General features: G+C 33.2%; 2 protein-coding genes across 4 annotated transcripts; both read right to left on the reverse strand.

Moving 5' to 3' along the window:
- Positions 1 to 403: 403 nt before the first annotated feature.
- LOC131137800 (glucoside xylosyltransferase 1-like) lies at positions 404 to 14,722 on the reverse strand. 3 transcript variants are annotated; one of them, XM_078791063.1, is made up of 8 exons: positions 14,381 to 14,722; positions 13,993 to 14,082; positions 12,177 to 12,360; positions 10,861 to 10,992; positions 10,525 to 10,776; positions 9,125 to 9,248; positions 8,874 to 9,046; positions 404 to 3,248 (listed from the first exon to the last, which is right to left on the reverse strand). In XM_078791063.1, exons 1-8 carry the CDS (start codon positions 14,578 to 14,580, stop codon positions 3,093 to 3,095), a joined length of 1,311 nt encoding a protein of 436 aa, XP_078647189.1. In that variant the 5' UTR covers positions 14,581 to 14,722; the 3' UTR covers positions 404 to 3,092. The 3 variants fall into 3 exon arrangements, with proteins under 3 accessions (XP_078647189.1, XP_078647190.1, XP_078647191.1); XM_078791064.1 differs by lacking the exon at positions 9,125 to 9,248; XM_078791065.1 differs by lacking the exons at positions 8,874 to 9,046; positions 9,125 to 9,248.
- A 2,001-nt stretch (positions 14,723 to 16,723) lies between these two features.
- Positions 16,724 to 18,704, reverse strand: LOC131138353 (YY1-associated factor 2-like). The gene is made up of 4 exons (XM_058087194.2): positions 18,579 to 18,704; positions 18,191 to 18,316; positions 17,290 to 17,433; positions 16,724 to 17,211 (listed from the first exon to the last, which is right to left on the reverse strand). The coding sequence occupies exons 1-4, from the start codon at positions 18,602 to 18,604 to the stop codon at positions 16,971 to 16,973; spliced, it is 537 nt and encodes a 178-aa protein (XP_057943177.2). The 5' UTR covers positions 18,605 to 18,704; the 3' UTR covers positions 16,724 to 16,970.
- Between the last annotated feature and the right edge of the window lie 119 nt (positions 18,705 to 18,823).

The following is an 18,823-nucleotide window of genomic DNA, read 5'->3' on the forward strand; positions in this document are numbered from 1 at the left end:
CTAGAGGGCTCTAAAAATCTTGAAAAGCATATTTAGAAGGTGGTAAACAGGTTTTCTATGTCTTATACTGAATGTCTTTTTTCTCATGTCTGGGTAATAGTTTCTGACAGGAGTGTAAAAGTGACTATAGGGGTGTTATTTCATGTCTAGAGGGCTCTAATCATGTTAAAATGTGTATTTTGAAGGTGGTAAACAGGATTTCTGTCTTATTTTCCCTTATTATGTCTACTATATTGGGTAATAGGAGTGTAAAGGTGACTATAGGGGTATTATTTCATGTTTATAGAGCTCTTATCATGTTAAAAGGTGTATTTTGAAGGTGGTAAACAGGATTTCTATGTCTTATTTTCAGTTATTATGTTGACTACATTGGATGATGCGAGTGCCACGGTACGATAGGGTTGTTATTTCATGTCTAGTGGACTCTAATCCTGTTAAAAGGTGTATTTTAAAGGTGGTAAACAGGATTTCTATGTCTTATATGTCTTATTTTCAGTTATTATGTCTACTATATTGGGTAATAGGACTGTAAAGGTGACTATAGGGGTGTTATTCCATGTCTAGAGGGTTCTAAAAATCTTGAAAAGCATATTTAGAAGGTGGTAAACAGGTTTTCTATGTCTTATACTGAATGTCTTTTTTCTTATGTCTGGGTAATTGCGTCTAATAGGAGTGTAAAAGTGACTATAGGGGTGTTATTTCATGTCTAGTGGACTCTAATCATGTTAAAAGGTGTATTTTGAAGGTGGTAAACAGGATTTCTATGTCTTATTTTCAGTTATTATTTCTACTATATTGGATGATGCGAGTGCCACGGTGACTATAGGGGTGTTACTTCATGTCTAGAGGGCTCTAAAAATCTTCAAAAGCATATTTAGGAGGTGGTAAATAGGTTTTCTATGTCTTACACTGAATGTCTTTTTTCTCATGTCTGGGTAATAGTTTCTAATAGGAGTGTAAAAGTGACTATAGGGGTGTTATTTCATGTCTAGTGGGCTCTAATCATGTTAAAAGGTGTATTTTGAAGGTGGTAAACAGGATTTCTATGTCTTATTTTCAGTTATTATGTCTACTATATTGGATGATGCGAGTGCCACGGTGACTATAGGGGTGTTATTTCATGTCTAGTGGACTCTAATCCTTTTAAAAGGTGTATTTTGAAGGTGGTAAACAGGTTTTCTATGTCTTATATGTCTTATTTTCAGTTATTATGTCTACTATATTGGATGATGCGAGTGCCACGGTACTATAGGGGTGTTATTTCATGTCAAGTGGACTCTAATCCTGTTAAAAGGTGTATTTTGAAGGTGGTAAACAGGATTTCTGTGTCTTATATGTCTTATTTTTCAGTTATTATGTCTACTATATTGGGTAATGGGAGTGTAAAGGTGACTATAGGGGTGTTATTCCATTTCTGGAGGGCTCTAAAAATCTTAAAAAGCATATTCAGAAGGTGGTAAACAGGTTTTCTATGTCTTATACTGAATGTCTTTTTTCTTATGTCTGGGTAATTGCGTCTAATAGGAGTGTAAAAGTGACTATAGGGGTGTTATTTCATGTCTAGTGGACTCTAATCATGTTAAAGGGTGTATTTTGAAGGTGGTAAACAAAATATCTATGTCTTTTTGTCTTATTTTCAGTTATTATGTCTACTATATTGGGTAATAAGAGTGTAAAGGTGACTATAGGGCTGTTATTTCATGTCTAGTGGACTCTAATCATGTTAAAAGGTGCATTTTGAAGGTGGTAAACAGGATTTCTGTGTCTTATTTTCAGTTATTATGTCTACTATATTGGATGATGCGAGTGCCACGGTGACTATAGGGGTGTTATTTCATGTCTAATGGGCTCTAATCCTGTTAAAAGGTGTATTTTGAAGGTGGTAAACAGGATTTCTATGTCTTATATGTCTTATTTTCAGTTATTATGTCTACTATATTGGGTAATGGGGGTGTAAAGTGACTATAGGGGTGCTATTCCATGTCTAGAGGGCTCTAAAAATCTTGAAAAACATATTTAGAAGGTGGTAAACAGGTTTTCTATGTCTTATACTGAATGTCTTTTTTCTCATGTCTGGGTAATAGTTTCTGACAGGAGTGTAAAAGTGACTATAGGGGTGTTATTTCATGTCTAGAGGGCTCTAATCATGTTAAAAGGTGTATTTTGAAGGTGGTAAACAGGATTTCTGTCTTATTTTCCCTTATCATGTCTACTATATTGGGTAATAGGAGTGTAAAGGTGACTATAGGGGTGTTACTTCATGTCTATAGGGCTCTTATCATGTTAAAAGGTGTATTTTGAAGGTGGTAAACAGGATTTCTATGTCTTATTTTCAGTTATTATGTCGACTACATTGGATGATGCGAGTGCCACAGTGACTATAGGGGTGTTATTTCATGTCTAGTGAGCTCTAATCATGTTAAGAGGTGGCTGGCTGGATAGATAGACTTATTGTCATTGCACAATAACACAGCAGTGAAATTGCCAACCAAATGTCGTTGCCTGGCTCCCGTATAATAATAAATAATAATAATAATGATAAGCAACTGGCGGGCCGGATTCAAACGCTTGGTGGGCCGCATGTGGCACCCGGGCCATAATTGTGATTATTAGGTGTTTAATATGTCTTTAATATATGTCATGTTTGAAAAGTAAATGTTCTAACACCATTGACATATACTCAAAAGAAGAAAAGGTGATTATATTGTCTCAGAGTAGGGCACAAACACCCCCAGGTGCTTGGTTTTGTCGTGTTTGTTGTACAAAGATGAAACAAGGGAGGATGAGACTCAATCAGGACAGCGTTGGCGTCGTTTTCGTGGAGTTAAAAACCCCGTCAGAAGTCAGCGGAACCATTTGAATACCTGATTTCACAAAGCGTTCCAGTAATGGTGGATCCAGGAAGAGGAGTGAAGCATCACCTGAGGGTGTCGATGCTTCAGGTGGGTCTCTCTGGTGGAGGAGGAGCAACACGGGATCTGGTCCAGGGACTATAATATCATTTATCGGCAATAATTTGTTATTGTTGCGACAGGAAATAAGAAAACGTGTTTTTCAACGGCAATTGAAGAGAGAAGGGGAGAGTTCTGGAGCTACGTCTGAGCCCGAAACTTGAGTGACGATATACTTTGTTTCAGCCTCTTGGTGAACAGCTGGCTCACCCGTCCGCAGTAGGAATGGCTGCTGGTCTGCAGGGACGCTTCCAGCGGCTGAAGCAGTGAGCTCTCCATGTTGTCGCCGAAGGAGAACTGTTGATGGGAGAGGAAGGTGAACATGTGACATATTGTGTTGCAATTAGGCCTGTCAAATGATTACAGATTTTAATCACCATTAATCAGATTTTTAACTGATTAATCATGATTAATCTGAAATATGCCCTGGTTTACTGTATCTAAACAATAATAATAATAATACATTTTATTTGTATAGGGCTTTTCAGAGTACTCCAAGACGCTTTACAGTAGAGAAAAAAAAAGTATTGAGTAAAAAATGCATTAAAATACAATATCAATACAATATAATACAATAATAGGAGAAGCAAAATTTGTTCTCAATCAGAAATCACTCCACACTCTTTATTGCTCTCTGGTTCTACCATATCTTACTTATTGTGTTGAAATATGGGATAATAACTATAAAAGCAATCTTCACTCGCTAAATGTACTGCAAAAAAGGTCAGTAAGGATAATTCATAATGCCGCCTACAGAGAACATACTAACTCGTTGTTTCTAAAATCACAAATACTTCAACTTGCTGATATAGTTCATCTTCAAATAGCTAAAATAATGCATAAGGCTAAAAATAAGCAATTACCTAAAAAAAAAAAGAATAAATTAAAATAAAATAAAATAAAATAAAGAATAAAATAAATATATATCACTATATTGACACTTACTATGGTACCCAGTATATCATTGGATGGTCATATCACCTCGTACTTCAGGACATAACAAAATAAAATAAAAAAACAAATAAATAAATAAATAAATAAAATTAAAAAAAATTAAATTTAAAAAATTACTTAAAATTAAAATTAAAATTAAAATTAAAATTAAAATTAAAATTAAAATTAAAATTAAAATTAAAATTAAAATTAAAATTAAGGGATTTAATTAAAATTAAAATTAAAATTAAAATTAAAATTAAAATTAAAATTAAAATTAAAATTAAAATTAAAATTAAAATTAAAATTAAAATTAAAATTAAAATTAAAATTAAAGGATTTAATTTTAATTTAAATCCTTTAAAATTAAAATTAAAATTAAAATTAAAGGATTTAATTTTAATTTTAATTTTAATTTTAATTTTAATTTTAATTTTAATTTTAATTTTAATTTTAATTTTAATTTTAATTTTAATTTTAATTTTAATTTTAATTTTAATTTTAATTTTAATTTTATTTTTAATTTTAAAAAAAATTAAAACATATTGGGAAAGCAGGAAGTGAACAAATGTAACAGTTACTGATTGTAAAAGTACCAGATGGAGTGCATCCCATAATCAGTTCCCAGTTCCACATGTCCAAAAGGAGTAGGAAGAAGCAAAGCTTATTAAATCCTACCCCTCCATCTGGTACTTTTACAATCAGTAACTGTTACATTTGTTCACTTCCTGAGTTCCTATTTTATTTTATTTTATTTATTCACAATATTACTACTGATACTTTAGTCTATACGGTGTACTTGTATATCATATTACTGATACTTTAGTTTATACAGTGTACTTTTATGTGGTATTACTGATACTTTAGTCTATACGGTGTATTTTTATGTCATATTACTGATACTTTAGTCTATACCAGCGTGTACTTGTATGTCATATTACTGATACTTTAATCTATACGGTGTACTTGTATGTCATATTACTGATACTTTAGTCTATACCAGTGTGTACTTGTATGTCATATTACTGATACTTTAGTCTATATGGTATACTTGTATGTCATATTACTGATACTTTTGTCTATACGGTGTACTTTTATGTTATATAACTGATACTTTAGTCTATACGGTGTACTTTTATGTGGTATTACTGATACTTTAGTTTATACGGTGTACTTGCATGTTGTATTACTGATACTTTAGTCTATACGGTATACTTTTATATTATATAACTGATACTTTAGTCTATACAGTGTACTTGTATGTCATATTACTGATACTTTAGTGTATACCTTGTACTTGTATGTCATATTACTGATACTTTAGTCTATACGGTGTACTTGTATGTCATATTACTGATACTTTAGTCTATACGGTGTACTTGTATGTCATATTACTGACACTTTAGTCTATATGGTGTACTTGTATGTCATATTACTGATACTTTAGTCTATACGTTGTACTTCTATGTCATATTACTGATACTTTAGTCTATACGGTGTACTTGTATGTGGCATTACTGATACTTTAGTCTATACGGTGTACTTGTATGTCATATTGTATGTTTATTTTATTTTATTTTATTTTATTTTATTTTATTTTATTTTATTTTATTTTATTTTATTTTATTTTATTTTATTTTATTTTATTTTATTTTATTTTATTTTATTTTATTTCCTTCACCCTTTCAATGTTGTATTTGCTGGTGAGTGTCCTTTCTTCTGTTAGCAAACAGCATGATTTTAGTTTTATTTAGGTTCAAGGACAATCTATTATGGGTTTTTTAATGGGGTTTTTTTGTTGTTGTTTTTTTTGTCACATACCGAAGTACGTGGTGATATGACCATACAATGACAATATAGTGATATACATTTGTATGTATGAAGAGCTCCAAATGAACCAATTGTGTCACCACTCTCATCTCTTTAATAATACTTGAATCACACTTGAAATCGTGTTATTATGAGCGATGGGGGGGTCGTGTTCACCACCACCACCACCACCGCAGTCAGAAGTGCAGTCATTGTCTGTATGATGAGCCCCAGTGGGAAAGAATGTCCACTTTTCTTTCCATTGCAAGGAAAAAAGGTCCTAGCAAAGCAGCCGTAATGACAGCTGCCAACTAGTACTCCATATGTGTTGACGTTCTTATTGGACGACAACACTTTTACTTTTACTTCTCTCTCACAAGTAGGCCGCAATATTACTTTTATGGCACCCGGTTTGTGCGGGCGTTAGCTTACTTCTTTATGATGTTTGATAGAGTGGCGCAGGCTGTAAAGCAGCATTAATAACCCCTGCATTGATTTTAATGGGAGTGAGTGGTCTTCTCTAACTAGCATCAGCAGTAAAGATTTTACTGCACTTTTGGGCTAACGGTGGCGTCCTTTATTGCAAAGCTGCGTGAGGCCGACGGGAGACTCGGGCCGGATAAGGAAAATCTAAAGTTTCTTTCAGAATGGCCTCCTGGAGGCGTTCCCATCCAACGCTCCGAGGATGGAGTGGGAACAGATCGGAAGCGTAAGCAATAGGAATGGGGGCGCCAGTAAAACAGCTGGCGACTAAAGTCTCAGCACTCAAGTCTCGTAGTGGCTGATTTTTAATCACGATTAATCACATTAGTGATGATGTGTGGAATATTCATAGTTTTGTATTATGTTAAGTATTACTGATACTTTAGTCTATACGGTGTACTTTTATGTCATATTACTGATACTTTAGTCTATACGGTGTACTTTTATGTGGTATTATTGATACTTTAGTCTATACGGTGTACTTTTATGTGGTATTACTCATATTTTAGTCTATACGGTGTACTTTTATGTCATATTACTGATACTTTAGTCTATACAGTGTACTTTTATGTCATATTACTGATACTTCAGTCTATAAGGTGTACTTGTATGTGCTATTACTGATACTTTAGTCTATACGGTGTACTTGTATGTCGTATTACTGATACTTTAGTCTATGCGGTGTACTTTTATGTGGTATTACTCATATTTTAGTCTATATGGTGTACTTGTATGTGCTATTACTGATACTTTAGTCTATACGGTGTACTTGTATGTCATATTACTGATACTTTAGTCTATATGGTGTACTTTTATGTCATATTATTGATACTTTAGTCTATATGGTGTACTTTTATGTCATATTACTGATACTTTAGTCTATACGGTGTACTTTTATGTGGTATTACTGATACTTTAGTCTATACGGTGTACTTGTATGTCATATTACTGATACTTTAGTCTATACGGTGTACTTTTATGTGGTATTACTGATACTTTAGTCTATACAGTGTACTTGTATGTCGTATTACTGATACTTTAGTGTATACCTTGTACTTGTATGTCATATTACTGATACTTTAGTGTATACCTTGTACTTGTATGTCATATTACTGATACTTTAGTCTATACGGTGTACTTGTATGTCATATTACTGATACTTTAGTCTATATGGTGTACTTGTATGTCATATTACTGATACTTTAGTCTATATGGTATACTTGTATGTCATATTACTGATACTTTAGTCTATATGGTATACTTGTATGTCATATTACTGATACTTTAGTCTATATGGTATACTTGTATGTCATATTACTGATACTTTAGTCTATATGGTATACTTGTATGTCATATTACTGATACTTTAGTCTATACGGTGTACTTTTATGTGGTATTACTGATACTTTAGTCTATATGGTATACTTGTATGTCATATTACTGATACTTTAGTCTATATGGTATACTTGTATGTCATATTACTGATACTTTAGTCTATACGGTGTACTTGTATGTCATATTACTGATACTTTAGTCTATATGGTGTACTTGTATGTCATATTACTGATACTTTAGTCTATATGGTATACTTGTATGTCATATTACTGATACTTTAGTCTATATGGTATACTTGTATGTCATATTACTGATACTTTAGTCTATATGGTATACTTGTATGTCATATTACTGATACTTTAGTCTATATGGTATACTTGTATGTCGTATTACTGATACTTTAGTCTATACGGTGTACTTTTATGTGGTATTACTGATACTTTAGTCTATATGGTATACTTGTATGTCATATTACTGATACTTTAGTCTATATGGTATACTTGTATGTCATATTACTGATACTTTAGTCTATACGGTGTACTTGTATGTCATATTACTGATACTTTAGTCTATATGGTATACTTGTATGTCATATTACTGATACTTTAGTCTATATGGTATACTTGTATGTCATATTACTGATACTTTAGTCTATACGGTGTACTTGTATGTCATATTACTGATACTTTAGTCTATACGGTGTACTTGTATGTCATATTACTGATACTTTAGTCTATATGGTATACTTGTATGTCATATTACTGATACTTTAGTCTATACGGTGTACTTGTATGTCATATTACTGATACTTTAGTCTATACGGTGTACTTGTATGTCATATTACTGATACTTTAGTCTATACGGTGTACTTGTATGTCATATTACTGATACTTTAGTCTATATGGTATACTTGTATGTCATATTGCTGATACTTTAGCACATGCCTGCCTTGTGTCTTGCATGTTTTCCCTGTCAGAGAGAGGGATGAGGAGGAATGAGGAAGAATGAGGAGGGATGCGGAGGAAAGATGAGAGCGGAGCGCTCCATCCCGGAGCCCACTTGTTTACTTAATGGCCGAGCACGCTGGCCCCGCCCTAATGGCCGCCAACCGGAGCCTGTGGCAGTAATGGATGGAGACCAGCTAATGAAGCGCCCCCGCTTTCCTTCATGTTGACCAGTGTGCAGGAATCAGCACACGCGATCGAAGGCGACCCCCAAGGGCGGCCGGGGGGGGAGCTGGCTAATGATGGCGGAGGTTGGCTTCCCTCGAATATGACATATTAGAATTCATATGAGTGTGGACGTAGTGGATGTACGGATGAATAATTGTCCTATGCGGTGGGGCCTTCAAGTGTCTCATACCTGTTGGATGGCCTGGTAGACGGCTTTAAAAGATGGCTGCTTTTCGTTGTGGTACACCCCCCTGTTACCATGAAGAATGAAGACGCCCACTTCCTCTGCCCGCTGACAGTTGCTGCCGTACACGCAGTGGTCCGGGCGGTAGTTCCACTGGCACGGGAACACATAAAGGCTTTCTGCAACCACACAGGAAGTACTCGACTTTACTACGCAGTCACTGGGAATAGTACCGTAAAATGTATATGCACACACACCCGGGTTATGATGAAATATGATATTAAGAAGGTCCTGGTCCCCCCAAGTGATGTTGAGTTTGTACTTTTGAAGAAGCGGCATCAGCATTTCACTCCACTTGAGTGCAACGTCTGTTATGTCGTTCTAGAAGAACACATCAGCAAAAGTTTAGAAAAGGTACAAGCAACACCGCCAACAACATCAGGAATGACAATAGCGACATCAAGCGGTGAACCTTGGTATTGCAGCTAGTCCTCCAAACAGGTTAACTGCTTGTAGACTCGACTGCCACGAGTCAATAAAATAACAATATTATGGTAGAATATTGTTTTAACCGTTGTTCGAGTCCCGTAGGCATGACACAGGACCCTTATAGTCACGTTTGCGCTCATATTATTCTTTGTTTGCACCACATTGCTAACGCACAGGCTTAAAGGATCAGTACAGAGGCCCACGAGACAGCTGCGGCTCGTAGCATATAGCATGCTAACTAGCTAGCTCAAAAATAAAAATAAAAATAAAAATAAAAATAAAAATAAAAATAAAAATAAAAATAAAAATAAAAATAAAAATAAAAATAAAAATAAAAATAAAAATAAAAATAAAAATAAAAATAAAAATAAAAATAAAAATAAAAATAAAAATAAAAATAAAAATAAAAATAAAAATAAAAATAAAAATAAAAATAAAAATAAAAATAAAAATAAAAATAAAAATAAAAATAAAAATAAAAATAAAAATAAAAATAAAAATTTATTAGGTCTATATTGACACTTACTATGGTACCCATCATGTCATTGTATGGTCATATCACCTCGTACTTCAGTATGTGAAATAAAATAAAATAAAATAAAATAAAATAAAATAAAATAAAATAAAATAAAATAAAATAAAATAAAATAAAATAAAATAAAATAAAATAAAATAAAATAAAATAAAATAAAATAAAATAAAATAAAATAAAATAAAATAAAATAAAATAAAATAAAACAGGAAAGCAGGAAGTGAACAAATGGAACAGTTACTGATTGTAAAAGTACCAGATGGAGGGGTAGGATTTGACATGGAGTCAAGACAAAAGCTGTGATCCACATAAGTACAACCTTAATTTAGCTAACAAACATATACCAATGCAAATACGCCCTATATTGTATGAAAAATGCATTTTTTAATAACGTTGTCATTTTTTTCCATCGTTTTGTGGTTTTCTATCCATTACTGTGAGCCAGAGTGTGCTGAAGCTAGTCGTTAGCCGGCTAGCTGCTGCTGCATGGCAAGGTGTCACTAAATCGGTAACATAATTCTTGGGCGTAACAACGTTCATAACAATAACATAACATAACAATTGGTGTGTCCCATAAGCCACAACAAAGCGGCTGAAGAGCCGCGGGTTGCCGACCCCTGACCAAATCCGACCTACCTTAAAAAAAGTTTCCCTGAGGCGTGTCATGTTCATGAGCATCACCCCCGAGTTGACACCAGTCCGGCCGTAGTAAGGGTGGCGAGCGAAGCGATTATACCACCCGATACGCGGTTCCTCGTGCTCTGGAGCCATGGCGGCCAGCTGGCTTGCATTGAACTCAGCAAGGAGGGCCCAGATGTCCTCCACTGGCTGCAGAAAGAGAACATCCGTGTCCACGTACAACAAGGAGTCCACTTCCGTCAGGATCAACTAGGACAATAAAGCAAATGTTTAGCATTATTTCTGCACATTGATGGGAATATGGGAATATGGGAATATATTGGATGAACCAACTGGCAAGAAGAGTCTTTGAGAGGCGCAGGGTTTGAAAAGTTTCTTCCACTCCTTTTCGTTCTCCGTAGGGAACATGATGGGGTAGATGGTGAAGTTAAACCTGGTCTGAAAATCTTGAGGCCAGGAGTGCAGCTTCAAAGGAAAATGGAAAAAAAAAACTCAGAATGTAAAGCCTATTGAAAAGCTAAAGTTAAAGCTAAAATAAAAATAAAAATAAAAATAAAAATAAAAATAAAAATAAAAATAAAAATAAAAATAAAAATAAAAATAAAAATAAAAATAAAAATAAAAATAAAAATAAAAATAAAAATAAAAATAAAAATAAAAATAAAAATAAAAATAAAAATAAAAATAAGAAACTTTTATCATGACTGGTTCATCCTTGTATTTAGCAAACATCAACTGCTTGTATTGTTTCTTGAATTGGCTCATCGTTGTGCATTGTTTGATTTCCTTACTCAATCCATTCCATAGTTTGATTCCACATACTGAAAAGTTATCAGGTCATCATATGACAAAGTTATCAGAGATCGGTATCATTTTGGTTTTGAGAAGCAAAAAGTTATCTGTATCAGTTTAAAAATATATATATATATTGTGCATCTCTAATTGCAGCATTTTCCTCTTGCGTGTGTTTTGTGGTGTTTTGTATAATTTCTGGTTCAAGAGTCTTGAACCAGTCATGATGTGCTATATATATCACTATATTGACACTTACTATGGTACCCATTATGGCATTGGATGCTCATATCACCTCCTACTTCTGTATGTGACAAAAATAAAAAATGAATAAAAATAAAAATAAAAATAAAAATAAAAATAAAAATAAAAATAAAAATAAAAATAAAAATAAAAATAAAAATAAAAATAAAAATAAAAATAAAAATAAAAATAAAAATAAAAATAAAAATAAAAATAAAAATAAAAATTAAAATTAAAATTAAAAACTTTATTAGGAAAGCAGGAAGTGAACAAATGTAACAGTTAGTGATTGTAAAAGTACCAGATGGAGGGGTAGGATTTAATAAGCTTTGCTTCTTCCTACTCCTTTTGGACATGTGGAACTGGGAACTGATTATGGGATGCACTCAATTGGAATCTGATGCATGTTCAAATGAAATAAAACCATTACCATTACCATTACCATTACCATTACCATTACCATTACCATTACCATTACCATTACCATTACCATTACCATTTCTGTGTCAGGTGCCTTGGGACTTTCGGCCACCGTATTTACAGCCCATAATGTCCATCGCGAGTATTGTTTTTGCTGCAAACACTAACGTTTTGTGTACGGCGAGGATGCTCACCTCATCTCTGAAGCTGTCGTGAAGCTGGTCTTCGGCGAAGATGTAAAATTCCACAGGCTTTTTACTGAATAGGACGGCAGACTTCAGCATGGTGAGCGTCTCCTCCAGCCTGGGCCCGCAGGCCACCACGGCCAGGTGACTGCTCTCATCATCACACTTCTTGCCCTTGGAGTCTGTCCTGTCTCTTAACAGCCGACACACAATAAGACCAACATAATCAGTTGTTATTGTATTGGTATTGGTAATGGTAATGGTTTTATTTCATTTGAACATGCATCAGATTACAATTGAGTGCATCCCATAATCAGTTCACAGTTCCACATGTCCAAAAGGAGTAGGAAGAAGCAAAGCTTATTAAATCCTACCCCTCCATCTGGTACATTTACAATCACTAACTGTTACATTTGTTCACTTCCTGCTTTCCTAATATAGTTGAATTTTATTTTTATTTTTATTTTTATTTTTATTTTTATTTTTATTTTTATTTTTATTTTTATTTTTATTTTTATTTTTATTTTTATTTTTATTTTTATTTTATTATCTATTATCATTTTTTTATAAAAGTTTTTTATTTATATTTTTTACTTTTTAAATATTTTTTTAATTTATTTTTTAATTTTTTCAATTTTTTGTCATGTAACAAAGTACAAGGTGATATGAGCATCCAATAACATAATGGGTAAGATTTACCAAAAAGTAAAGTTTTTTTATTTTTACTTTTTAAATATTTTTTAAAATTTTTAAATTTATTTTTTACATTTTTTACATTTTTTATATGACATAATGGGTACCATAGTAAGTGTCAATATAGTGATATATATGGCACATCATGACTGGTTCAAGACTCTTGAACCAGAAATGACTCTTCATCCTTGTATTATGGCATTATGAATTATCCTTACTGACCTTTTTTGCAGTACATTTAGCGAGTGAAGATTGCTTTTATAGTTATTAGCCCATATTTCCACACAATAAGTAAGATATGGTAGAACCAGAGAGCAATAAAGAGTGTGGAGTGATTTCTGATTGAGAACAAATTTAGCTTTGTTCAATATTGAAATATTTCTGGCCACCTTATGTTGTATATTTGTAATATGAGGTTTCATATTTTCATATTTTCATCTATTGTGATCCCCACAAATGTATTTTCCTTCACCCTTTCAATGTTTACATTACGTCTATTTGTATTTGTAACGTAAACAAAAAAATAGGAGTGTAAAGGTGACTATAGGGGTGTTATTTCATGTATACAAGGCTCTCGCCGGCTTAGCTTAATATTAGTGGAAAAATATAGAATGATAAATTTGAAAAAAAATAAATTAAAAATTTAATTTAATTTAATTTAATTTAATTTAATTTAATTTAATTTAATTTAATTTAATTTAATTTAATTTAATTTAATTTAATTTAATTGCTTAATATTAGTGGAAAAATATAGAATGATAAATTTGGGAAAAAAATAAATTAATAAATTTAATAATTAATAAATTTAATTTAATTAATAAATTAATAAAAAATAAATTTCCAGCTCATATTTTCATCTATTGTGATCCCCAGAAATCAATTTTCCTTCACCCTTTCAATGTCTACATTACGTCTATTTGTATTTGCTGGTGAGTGTCCTTTCTGCTGTTAGCAAACAGCATGATTTTAGTTTTATTTAGGTTCAAGGACAATCTATTATAATCATATTTGTACTCTATATGCACTGAAGCCATGAGCAGAGTCATTAGGCTTCATATGAAGAATTATGGATTGCAGATACAGCCATTTATCATTAAATTATTTTTAGAGATATGCACAAAATCAGTCATACCTCAATGAGGATTCCAAGAAGTTAAGTCCACAAACATCATCAGGTGGTCTCCAACATGGATCCCAGTAGGACCCTGACTGTGATTTACACCTGACAGGATAAATAAAGACCAGGTTTTGCATACTTTTTTTACTCCCTTAAACGTTATGTGTTTGGGGATTATGGTTGTTAGTTTTGCTAGCTGTAACAGATGGCGTTTGCTTCATTTAGATCAACTAATTAACTACACGGCAATAAAGTAAACAAATGGCAGCACAAAAACATACGTAAAAATAGTAATAATAGTAAATACCTCCCATGCTGAGTTTTAAATGTTACAGTAATAATGTTGTTTTTCTACATAAAACTATATAAAAGTAATTAACATTAGCTATGTAGCACTAGCCACCTGTCAAGCACGGAGCTCGCCTCGCGGACTGCCAAGCCACGGCTTTTCTTGACATCGTCCCCGACGTCACGACTCCCTCCGTCGGGTACCGTCAGCTCGCTGAGGCGGCTCCCCTGGATGTCCTCCGAGGTGAACACGCACAGCAACGACACGAAGGCGAACGCCGTGCACTGGAGAAATGCACGCAGATAACATGGCATCTTGCGTTCTGTTCGCTATGGAGACATCTTGGTGTATGTTCCGCCCACATAGACACTGACTTAAGTCAACAAAGTTAATCTTTCTTAACCGGACACAACTTAAGCAGGGATGCCGCTGACTCGATTGTTGTGTTGACATGTGTAGCCCCGCCCAGTCCTGTTGGACACGTGCTCTGTTGCAGAGTAGTGGGAGGGTCGATACAGATATCAATAATATCGATCCCATTGATCCCATATCATTAGAAATGTCAGAGAAGAAATGGTCACACTAAAAAGATGCTTTGATAATAATAATAATATATTGTCCTTGAACCTAAATAAAACTAAAATCATGCTGTTTGCTAACAGCAGAAAGGACACACACCAGCAAATACAAATAGACGTAATGTAGACATTGAAAGGGTGAAGGAAAATACATTTCTGGATGAAAATATGAAAATATGAAACCTCATATTACAAATATACAACATAAGGTGGCCAGAAATATTTCAATATTGAACAAAGCAAAATTTGTTCTCAATCAGAAATCACTCCACACTCTTTATTGCTCTCTGGTTCTACCATATCTTACTTATTGTGTGGAAATATGGGATAATAACTGTACGTGTTCAGTTATTGTGTATAGTATCTAGTAGTATTTAAATATATATCTTATGTTTATATTATTAAAAAATTGAAATTAAAAAATTAAAAAATTAAAAAATTAAAAAATTAAAAAATTAAAAAATTAAAAAATTAAAAAATTAAAAAATTAAAAAATTTAAAAAATTAAAAATTAATATATTTTTTTTAATTTTTAAATTTTTAAATTTTTAAATTTTTAAATTTTTAAATTTTTAAATTTTTAAATTTTAAAAAATAAAAAATAAAAAATAAAAAATAAAAAATAAAAAATAAAAAATAAAAAATAAAAAATAAAAAATAAAAAATAATTAACATTTTAACATTTTTAAATTAAAAAATAAAAATAAATAAAATAAATTAAAATAACTTCAACTGGTCCCTGAAGGTAACCATCCAATCAATATATATATATATATATCTTTTATATATATCTATTTTATATATTGTATAAAAAAATTTAAATTTTAAAAATATTAAAAAAAAAAACAAAACTTAAACTATATTATGAAAGCAGTGAACAAATGTGTGGAAATATGGGCGAATAACTATACGTGTTCAGTTATTGTGTATAGTATCTAGTAGTATTTAACTATATATCTTATGTTTATATTATTTAAACATTTAAAATAAAAATTAAAAAATTAAAAAAATTTAAAAAATTTACATTTTTAAATACAAAAAAAATGAAATAAATTAAAATAACTTCAACTGGTCCCTGAAGGTAACCATCCAATCAATATATACATATATCTTTTATATATATATCTATTTTATATATTGTATAAAAACTATTGTATAAAAACTATATTACGAAAGCAGGAAGTGAACAAATGTGTGGAAATATGGGCTAATAACTATAAAAGCAATCTTCACTCGCTAAATGTACTGCAAAAAAGGACACTTACTATGGTACCCATTATGTCATTGGATGCTCATATCACCTCCTACTTCGTTATGTGACAAAAAATAAAAAAAATAAAAATTAAAAAATTTTGAAAAATGTAAAAAATAAATTATTTTTTAATATTTAAAAAGTAAAAAAATAAAAATAAAAAACTTTACTTTTTTACTTTTAAAAATAAAATTTAAAAAAATTAAAATTAAAAAATTAACTATTAGGAAAGCAGGAAGTGAACAAATGTAACAGTTAGTGATTGTAAAAGTACCAGATGGAGGGGTAGGATTTAATAAGTTTTGCTTCTTCCTACTCCTTTTGGACATGTGGAACTGGGAACTGATTATGGGATGCATTCAATTGTAATCTGATGCATGTTCAAATGAAATAAAACCATTACCATTACTATTACTGGTATCAATTACTGGTATCAATATAGTAGATACTTTCATCCATGCTACTCGAACAAAGAATTTGTTCGGAAAAAGCATCATAAGTCCCCTTTAAGAAGAAAAAAACAGAAGTGCATGTTGACGGTTCTTGAACGCACCATGTAAGTTTGCTCCTTTACTGTATGCAACTTCAGTCTTTGTTTACAGGGATATCACAAATACAAGTATCGACAAAGTTGTTTTATTTTACAATATAAACAATTCAATAGATTCAATCATGCTCAGATATGGAGTGAAACTGTAAACTGTTGACTATTTTGACTCGATACATATCTGAAACAAAAACAACGTGTTAGGTTGACCAATAAGAAATAAAACCCAAACTATAAGATACCACTTAAGTGCAAATAATACATTTTTAGAGTAAACTACAATGTGTTATTAACGTCACATTGCATCAGTTGACAACCCACGATAATTTAGTGAGCGTCGCCGCTGACCGATGAGCCCCCTCCCCGCGGCGAGGAACATCGGGATACCCCTCGTTCGGTGTTATCGGAGCTGGAGCTGTTTTGACTGTGAAATTCCGCCGAGGTTGCGTTTGTTGAAGTCGACGTGGGTGTGGCTTTTTCCTTAAAGTCCGTGATTATTACGGTTAGGTCGCCCACTGTGACCTCCAGATGCTGAGCGCTGCTCCTGTCCACGTTTTTTAACCTTGGCCTGCGAAGGAGAGGAAAAGAATCGGGAAATGAGTTCCTGATGTGACAACATCAAAGAGCAAAAACTACACTCACGTACCTCATCTTTTTTAGGCTTTTCTTCCTCGGCGAAGGATCTTTATCGTTCTTGTCTCGCTCTTTCTTGTCTTTTTTCAAGTGTGCAGGCGGTGCAAATTGCTGATTTACTTGATGTACAACCAGTTGAGAAACAGGACGTGGTTTCCTACAAGAGACGTGTGTGGGCGGGTACAATGGAACATTATTACAAAGGAATACTGTTACAGTTCAGTTACAGTTACCAGATCTGACTACAAATAATACTGTGAGCAGACAGCATGTAGACCTTGGTGGAGCTCCATAATCATGGCCTCTTTTTCACTCTATGATGTGGAACATGCCATGGCAGTGTCGAGGTAATGTCATGTAAGGTAATGTCTCAATGTTCTGTGTCATTAATGCTGCCCTATTTTGGCTAATAATAGACACCACAAAACAGCTATCACTATTACGTAATTTACGTGAAAAACGGTATTGAATTAGGGGGCCATAATCAAACCGCAATATTGCGAGGGTGTTGGTTTCTCATAAATAAAAAAGTATACACGCGTTACTTGAATACACACACACTGCATATTCGGAATTGCACTTTTTTAATAATGAACAAAACTTTTTATGCTAGCAAACAACTGTGACAACAAGCTACACGTTGTTGCCATGGAAACAAACTTCAAATAAAACTTTTTGCTAGACTTGTTATTAAATAATAGCTAATATTAATGGCAGCAATGACAGTCGGACATAGTGTGTGCATGATGTGTTCACTGTCATATGCTAAATCAGAGCTCGAACTATCCGGACGGATACACAACGAAATAAGTGATACAAATTGACGCCACAAACCGGAAAAATTACACAAAATCTCAACAATACTGTAAACCTGCACATGTTATTTATTTGTAAATACTTGGACAAATCCTTACCGAGTTGACGTTCCTTTCCTGACATCGCACATCACGCATTTGAACGCCTCTGCGGTGTTCCTGAAGGTGCAGACGCTACAGTCCCAGCAGCCATCGTCGGCGGGCGGCTTCAGTTGCCGCTTCGGCCTTCAAACAACACAAAACAACAGCGGGCAAGCTCGCTTTGAACACTGGCCTCTGCGAATAAAGTTCAACCCGAAACGGTTCGCTTACTGTATGTGTAACTCCGAAGAAGTCCACAAACAGAGGGTACTTCTACCAACAAGCTAACAAGCTAGCCGCCATGAAACATTGAAAACAGATCCGTCAATTTACGAAGCCTTGTCTTGTTTTCTGGGACTGACCTACACAGGCCTCTTCACTCGTTGGTTTTTATTTTTATTTTTACCTTGTGGGACTCTTCTTGTCGCCCATAACACACAAGTTGGCGTCCGCGGAATTATAAGGGATCCGCGGGTATCAATCCCCCCCCACCCCCGAAAAAAAATCGCATTTCAGATGTGGAAACTCCAGTCGAGGAGAGTCACGTGACTATGGTTCAACCAATCACATTCAGTGTTATGACAACAGCCCCGGTGCTATGATGTGATCGAGGCGTTTATGTTAAATCGATGATCTTTGACACGTGCTTTG

This window comes from Doryrhamphus excisus, linkage group LG6, assembly GCF_037039965.1.
Source record: "Doryrhamphus excisus strain RoL-2023G ecotype Guam linkage group LG6, RoL_Dexc_Guam_v1.1, whole genome shotgun sequence".
Taxonomy (NCBI): domain Eukaryota; kingdom Metazoa; phylum Chordata; class Actinopteri; order Syngnathiformes; family Syngnathidae; genus Doryrhamphus; species Doryrhamphus excisus.

Excerpts from the sequence above, each read along its gene's own strand:
- LOC131137800 (XM_078791063.1), bottom strand. The coding sequence starts at position 14,580 with ATGCCATGTTATCTGCGTGCATTTCTCCAGTGCACGGCGTTCGCCTTC. Across the intron at positions 14,083-14,380 it reads GCGAGCTCCGTGCTTGACAG|GTGTAAATCACAGTCAGGGT; the intron begins GTGGCTAGTGCT and ends TTATCCTGTCAG. Across the intron at positions 9,047-9,124 it reads CATATTTCATCATAACCCGG|AAAGCCTTTATGTGTTCCCG; the intron begins GTGTGTGTGCAT and ends GTGTGGTTGCAG.
- LOC131138353 (XM_058087194.2), bottom strand. The coding sequence starts at position 18,604 with ATGGGCGACAAGAAGAGTCCCACAAG. Across the intron at positions 18,317-18,578 it reads GACAAGAAGAGTCCCACAAG|GCCGAAGCGGCAACTGAAGC; the intron begins GTAAAAATAAAA and ends TGTTGTTTGAAG. Across the intron at positions 17,434-18,190 it reads AGGAAAGGAACGTCAACTCG|GAAACCACGTCCTGTTTCTC; the intron begins GTAAGGATTTGT and ends CGTCTCTTGTAG.